At 44.7% G+C, this 8,105-nt stretch overlaps 1 protein-coding gene across 1 annotated transcript in view; it reads left to right on the top strand.

Moving 5' to 3' along the window:
* The window catches only part of T265_15039 (hypothetical protein), a gene marked incomplete at both ends in the record, with an annotated part of 31,464 nt that extends 23,359 nt beyond the window's left edge, over positions 1-8,105 (top strand). Inside the window, 4 exons of the mRNA XM_009176324.1 lie at positions 179-294; positions 3,654-3,849; positions 4,788-4,998; positions 7,595-8,105. Of these exons, the coding sequence (XP_009174588.1) occupies positions 179-294; positions 3,654-3,849; positions 4,788-4,998; positions 7,595-7,715 (644 nt within the window). The remainder of the gene's footprint in view (positions 1-178; positions 295-3,653; positions 3,850-4,787; positions 4,999-7,594) is intronic.

The following is an 8,105-nucleotide window of genomic DNA, read 5'->3' as shown; positions in this document are numbered from 1 at the left end:
AACTGACTGCGGCAGCCGTGAGCGATATACTTGTGGTTGAACTGGATGGCCAAATTCAACTGTCCTGATTAATATTTGTTTTAGATTTGTCCGTTATAAACCTACTTCGTGCTCCAGCGTCTCCTCCGTTATACTTCATTGTTATGCTTCCTATTTCTTCCATTTTGTGTTCACGTAGGTGGAACCGAGGACCTCCTACAGGATGGAGAATTACAGTTGTGGCGAAACGAAATCGCAAGCCCAATGGAAGAGGGTGGCTTAGGCTTACTAGGTGTTCCAGGCAGCGCTACGAAAGTGAGTACCTGTTTATTTTGTTTATCATCATCGACCTCAATATGCATGTAGTAAACACTAGTGCTTAGCTGTCATGCAACCATAGGTAGCAATGCCCTAGCAAAGAGGGAGTAAAGGGTGGGGACTCAGTTCAGAGAAGCCCTTTGTCCTTAGGGGGAATGAACAAGACCAAAATGTATACACCTTCCGACAGCAGTGAGGAGGCAGATCGGAGCTTCATGCCATATTAAACGACCGTTAGTGAGATTGACCTGCGAACCTCACGAAACACTAGCCCATCAGACAACGACATGCACCTTTTGGCTATGCAGTCCATCTACGAATTGTTGGCGTGCTTTCCACTGGGATCAGTTTAGTTAGTTGCTGTAATTCACCGACCTCTTATTTCTTATCCTCCGTTACTGGGCCGTTTGGTTAACCCTCTGTATTCACTCCCATGTTTATCTACCTTCAAGGAAGTTAGCTGAATGCTTGCGCTGGGACATCTGCCAGGTTAGACCCATTTACCATTCAAAGTAGTGTGCGCTTCCCTAGTACCATACAAGACTCATCTCTCCACCAGTGGGTCACATGAAATGGCGCTGTGCATGCTTCCACCAAGTCTAACTACCTTGACGTACTGCACCAAGTAGTTGACACGAATTCTTTGCGGATTTACACCATGAGCTGACGTTTTGGTGAAAGCACAACAACGGCATGGAAGTCTTGGATTGTTACGCATGTTTGGAGGAACGACTGAGCATGAAAGACTAGGCAGCACTTGGAGATCTAGGTAACGAACCGTTCGAGAGGGCATTTGTACATGTAAGGTTCTGAATGCTTTCAAACTCAGCTACCCAATCGTTCTAGGTATCATGGCCCGATTCATGCGTGACCTGAAGTAAAGTGAGCTAAGGAGAATATTGACAGTCTTATCAAGTTACTACAGGTGTAAAAATGCTTTATATGCCCGATGGGAGGAACCACATTCAACAGCGAATTTACGAATGGGACGGGGATGGATATCACCAGTTATAATTTCATAAAGGAACGTCACCGGACTTTGGTTTGAACGTGAGGTAACTAGCTGAAGTTATTCGTCAAGATGATCCCGAGTCATTTCACGTCAGTGGTTCTTGGAAGGCAAACGTGATCAGCCATAAGCGATCGTCAGCTGCAAACAATATCTGAATCACACCCACGCGCTAATTTATCAGCTCGCCTTCAATGCACAGCTACCTACCCCACCACTCCAAATCATCGGTGAACGAAACTGTGGCAGGTACAACCACTGTACGACAATTACGCGTTATTACAGTTGACAATGATGATGATGATGACTTAACGTGGGGAAGAAAATAACACCTTGGTATTTGGAAACATCAGGAGAAAAGAGAATGCTTTCTGAACCGTCTAACCGGCTCGTAGTTGCACGTGAGCTCTCTGGAATGCGATGATGTTATCCAAGCCATGTCAGTATACTTACACAGGCCGGTTATGGAGAAGAGCGGCCGCATGTAAAATCTGTTCAGACCGGTAGTGATGATGGGTTTCTTTTGCCCAGGCGTATGAACTGGATAGTCATGTACAAGCCTGACTAAAAATCGCTAGTTACTGGTGTCCGCCAAAGAAGAGATGTAACAGCAGACCTTGATTAATACATAGACATGTGTACAACCTAAAAGTGTTTGGCATACAGTTTTAGCCCTTCTGTCAAGTTCTCATGAAACCGAATGCAAAATTTGCGTTACAGCGGACAATATGAAACGCAATTTTCAGTACGCAAACGTGGGATTTTACTCGATAAGCTTATACTTTCAAACACGTGTTGGCTGGCACCTCGTGTGACGACCTCTCGGATGGGGGGTTACACTCATCTTGTGAAATCCCTCTTCTGAGCTACTTATAGATTCTTGGTACGGATGTGCAAACAAGCATGTCGATGTTTCAAAGTTCTTTTCTCTCACAGAGAAGTTATCTTGGCTCTCGCCGCTCTTCATCAATTAGGCACTTTCCTCTAGTGTAACGCTGATCGAACGGAGCTGCAATGGGATCGCTGAGGGTGTGCGCACACAATCCGGGCAGTGACACTGTCACGAGTTCGGCACCACAGACTGCTTGATTATTACATTACGCGTTATTACAGTTGACAATGATGATGATGATGACTTAACGTGGGGAAGAAAATAACACCTTGGTATTTGGAAACATCAGGAGAAAAGAGAATGCTTCCTGAACCGTCTAACCGGCTCGTAGTTGCACGTGAGCTCTCTGGAATGCGATGATGTTATCCAAGCCATGTCAGTATACTTACACAGGCCGGTTATGGAGAAGAGCGGCCGCATGTAAAATCTGTTCAGACCGGTAGTGATGATGGGTTTCTTTTGCCCAGGCGTATGAACTGGATAGTCATGTACAAGCCTGACTAAAAATCGCTAGTTACTGGTGTCCGCCAAAGAAGAGATGTAACAGCAGACCTTGATTAATACATAGACATGTGTACAACCTAAAAGTGTTTGGCATACAGTTTTAGCCCTTCTGTCAAGTTCTCATGAAACCGAATGCAAAATTTGCGTTACAGCGGACAATATGAAACGCAATTTTCAGTACGCAAACGTGGGATTTTACTCGATAAGCTTATACTTTCAAACACGTGTTGGCTGGCACCTCGTGTGACGACCTCTCGGATGGGGGGTTACACTCATCTTGTGAAATCCCTCTTCTGAGCTACTTATAGATTCTTGGTACGGATGTGCAAACAAGCATGTCGATGTTTCAAAGTTCTTTTCTCTCACAGAGAAGTTATCTTGGCTCTCGCCGCTCTTCATCAATTAGGCACTTTCCTCTAGTGTAACGCTGATCGAACGGAGCTGCAATGGGATCGCTGAGGGTGTGCGCACACAATCCGGGCAGTGACACTGTCACGAGTTCGGCACCACAGACTGCTTGATTTCGGTCTGGACCTTATTTCATGCACAGTATTTACTGTTAATTTGTCCGTGAAATCAGCTTTGCTTGTGTGTGTTGTTGGAACATCCACAAACCCTAATGGATCTGTCGGGCATGTGAATTCATGGTTCAACTCTCTAGCCAAGTGCTGCTCGAGCAAGATTTGAACCAATTGCCAGACATTTGCTGAAGGACTCTCTGCGAAAACCACGTATTTAACCAATTAATTTCTGGTTCTATGTGACTAAGGAGCTGCTTAACTTCAGAGCTTTTCGTCAATTCACATTTATAGGCGTTTTCCGTAGACTGAATAGCCGTCCCGTCTGTTCACAGTCCAATATATCATTAAATTTGGTTCTGCTTTGGATTCCTTTTGTAGTACTGTGAACGTAAATCTGTTATTTTACACTTTCAACCCTTCGAACGCTTAGATGGGTGATCCACCGGAAGAGGTCTTTGGCCTAGTCACCATGGATGAGACGGGGAAGTTTCTAGTGGGGATCTTATACCTTGCCATTATTGTGGCCGGATCTGCTCTACGCCTGCCCATGTTCGACGAATATGGTTTTCCAGCCCACTATCCTCTCAGTTTGTTTGGTTCACCTCCATCAGACCCAGGAGTTTCAGGTAGGCAACGTGTATTTCATAAGACTGCTCTTTTTTAACCTGTTGTGGGATGTTGAATGCCATGCAGTTAATAACTCACTTGTATTATTTCCTTCTCTTGTTGGTCGATAATTCAAAAAGGAGTATTGGTTACATTCTTGAGTCATTTCTTTCAGCATGTCTCATTACTTTACTCGAGTGACACGGAAATCATCTTACATGTATTTTGCACGCAAAGATGACGGACGCGAATGTGTTCTAGGCACTTCGTCGGAATGATGAACAACCGTCTTGAAGGAACACCACTCATAAGGTTGTTGAAATCTCGTTGACAGCCCACGACTGGTTTCGCTTTCCCTAGGGTTCATCAGATAGATGCAGTCCCCAATTTTCTGTCAATCTTAGGTTCTGCTTGAACCCAGATTGGATGGAAGTCGCAAAATATACTCTTTTGCACACTTATTTGCTTTTAGCAGTGGCTCAGCTAAACTGTCGCTGAATTCCTCGCTCATGATAATCTTCAAGTGAATGTGCTACAGGAAGGCCGCCTCATGTTTCATTTGGTGTGATATTTGGGATATCACAGTATGTTTTCTTGGTGGAACACTACTCGAATGTCGTAGCAGTTGAAGCATGAGGTGGCCTTTGTGCAGCGCATTTAATCGAAGATTTTCATAAACCAGAGATTCAGCTGGGATTCCTTTGGGTCTTTCAAGTAAGTGTACATATGAGTGTATTTCTCGAAGAGCTTTCATTGTTCTCGCCTAATGGAGGGATCTGTTTTGCAACATAGTGAGCTACCAACATTGTCGGAATGTATAGGATGAGATGCCCAACGTTACTTATCTGTTAGGCCATCGACTCTCCTTGGGTTCCTGTTCTTCAGTTTGATTTGTTCTTGTAGAATGTCAATGAAACGGCTTCTCATTTGTCCACTTCTCTTGAACTTCTGGTTTTAGAAGCGAGTATGATGAGCAATGCCCCTGGGAGTGTGGCAAGTCATTCAACAACCAGGGGGATGAATGAGGTTATCACCTCATTGCCTAACCGTCAAATGACAGTTGAAGTAGTCCTCTACACACGCCTGGCCAGTCGGGTTCAACAGTCAGTCCTAGGCAAGTATGAGTCGGATTACATCTTCAAACCGAAGGCAGTCGCCATACTGGAAGAGTGAGTTTACGCAAATACCTAGTGGCCTTGTTTTTTGAGAGACTAAGTACCATGTGGCTGGTGGTAGTAGGCTTGCTGGATATTGTGTTCGACTCCTCGAGTACTTTAGCTAGCCTTTTTCTAGGTATAACGTAACCAAAGCGACTTGCACACTAAAAGAACGCACCGTTGAATTATGACATGTCAGCTCGGATACCATCGGTTATTAGTAACTTGCAGATCACTGTTATGTGTTTGTGTGTGTGTGCGCGCGCACGTGCACGCGCACGCCCGTTTGTATGGTAGAATCTCTACCGACTTGATTTGATATGACTGCTGACTGTGTGTGGGGTGCGTGGTGGGTGGGTGAGTGGGTGGGCGGATGTGAATGAATATCGCTGCCACCATTGTGGTCAGTTGATTGTCTATGACTCAGTTCCCGCCTCCTGCCTTTCTGGCTGTGCAAGTTTGAGGTCAGAACGATCCAGCTGGAAGGCAACCCCATCGCTGCATTTGACAGGTCACTGGCTAATAGCCAGCTAATAGCTAGCTAGTACCTAGCTAATAGCTAGAGGTTCGGCCCACATCCGTTCTGGGTTAAACGTGAAAACTTGTGGTCAAAATGTTAGCGAGCACATTTTGTGAATTGGAGCTTTTTTCTGACTTGTTTTACTTGAGTTTGCAGCCTCGGATGACTAATCACGCACACCTTTCAGACGGAGCATAGGCTTGGGAATTTTGAATGAACGAGTGATCCAACGTATGTCCGGACGTCGAGTTTAATATTGTCCTTTGCTGCCACGAGCAGATTGCTGGGGTGGGGAATTTGAACACAACGAAGCGGTGGATCGCGTCTTTCACGTCATCAAAAGCTCCTGAATCTGTCGGACCAACTTGTAATTCCGATTACTATTCGAGTGAAACCCACGTTAGTATACTAACCCGGCAAATGCGTGAAGATGTTCACGCGGAGAGCCCGAAAACCGAGTTGGTGGTAGATATCCTCAAAACACCTGAGCAAAGCTAAGACAAGAGTCTTTTTTGGTCGAGCTAAATGATTCGAAATATCTTCAAAATGAGATGGTATACCGTGACGGTGCAGTGATTTTACCTCACCCTGTTTTCACCTGTTAGTGTTTTTACGTGATTTGGTCAAATTAATATTCGCCTAAACTCTGAATTTGATGTCACCTGCTGGCTTTGTGTCACCTAACTGCATCGAATTACCGTGGAAATGATTGGCGGTCCTATAATCTCGTCGCTTGGTGTATGGGAAGATTACGCGTGTTTTTCAGCTACTCTGTTGCGTTTAACTAAGGCTAACCAATAACTTGGTAACACAATACTGTCATACTCAAATTTCGCAATTCTCGATGTGCACTATCTGCTCTTCCACCTGATATCGGTGCTCTCATGGAGTAGCAGAGGCCTCACGTTTGCCCGTATGCTTTAGCTGATGGTTACTCCAGATTATTTGTCCCATTTTGGAAAAGCTGTAGATTGTGCTATCTTATTTCACACTGAGTTTCTGAAAAGCACAACCCAGAACAGTTATAAGCCATTCATTATTCTAGTGTATCCAGATGAGTCCAATCCAACAGCTGAGGAGCCGACTCATGATGTTGGGCTTTCTGCACGATTCGATGGTCGGCACCGACCTTAATAAATCTTGGGACCCGGGTCTCAAGATTATCTCATTTGTTGGTCGTATTCAAGCAGCGACGTGCAAACTAAAGTCAATGTTGCTACCGCTTGCCACACTGCACAATGGAAAATAACTTCAGTTAGAATCGAAATGTAGTTCTGTAACTGGAGTCAATTCTTGCCGAATGGTCGAGAGGCACTACCCTTATTGAGGATAATCCGCAGGGTGTATCTCACAAATCTCCGCGACTTGCCGGCTAGTAGTTGAAAACTAAACGGGTTTTGGCTACGAGTGACTCAGCAGCTGCGCGATTCGCTCCCACCTAGACAGGATATGGTATCACTCACCCTTCAGTGATGGAATCCATTTCCTGTGGCCGCTTGTTGACTTGCGCCCCGGGTGACAAACTCTCAAGCAGTAGCCGGAAAGTTGTGGTTTCAAATCCTTCTAGAGATCCGTGATGGTTCCAAATTTGGATGAAACAGCTTTTCAGTGTTCTGTGGCTTTCGGCATCGACCGACTTCCCTTACGGGGCGAAATATCGATCGTGTTAGCCGAAACTCACCATACTACCCACAAATTACTCTAGTTATTTGAATGCCACCGACACTTTCCTGGCAATGGGTTGGTGATCTGGTGTTAGTTGCTCTGCTGGGCGATCGGCCTGCAAGTTTTGCGGTACATTGCCAGTTCCAGTGACAATTCTAGGACGAAGAGAATAGTGTAACAAATGTTTTAGGGGTACATGCATTGAACCGGACGCCCAGTCTTACAGGTGTGCTTGTTATCTATGGATTGAACTGTTGTGTTCAGGTTTTTCTCGTCGTATATTTTAGCGCTACAACCATGCGGAAATGGGCTGGTGAGAACCATGGGTCCTTTTAAAACGTACCACACTGTTCAGTGCCATTTCTCATCACCTGACAAAACATGGCGGATGCTAATTCCTGTTCTCGCCTTGCCACTTCATAGGTTTCGAAAAGATCTCGCAGATGCAGTTTCACAAATCGACGCTAACAATCTTGCACGTGATATGCATCATCAGTATCGGGCTTTGGATCCATCTCTTATGCCAAATTACCCAGGGATTTAACATCTCTTTTACCCGCGTCATTCCATTCGTTTCGTGTACAATCATGCTGTTATTGACTTTTGATTCAATTCAGTTTTCGGTCTTAGTTGTTTTTTCAATTATTTCTTCTCTTTTACCGGCTTGTGCATGGCTAATCACTCTGTACATTTGATTTTGGGAGAAAACGGTATCGCGTTCTCCTTGACCGCAAACATATCATGCGAACCACCAGACATATCAGCTGCTCATGGTCATTTTATTTTCTCCTTATTTAACTGTTGCCTTTTTTATACATTTAAAGGTTCATTTTACCTCACCTGTGCAGCGTTACTATTTCACTTATGTGCTTATTCTAATCGGATCTTACCGTCTTCCTTCGATTGTCTACACGTTCAACAAATAAATCCTTAG

The sequence above is a fragment of the Opisthorchis viverrini genome (genome assembly GCF_000715545.1).
Source record: "Opisthorchis viverrini unplaced genomic scaffold opera_v5_324, whole genome shotgun sequence".
Classification (NCBI taxonomy): Eukaryota; Metazoa; Platyhelminthes; class Trematoda; order Opisthorchiida; family Opisthorchiidae; genus Opisthorchis; species Opisthorchis viverrini.
This window is presented reverse-complemented; position numbering and strand designations above follow the sequence as displayed.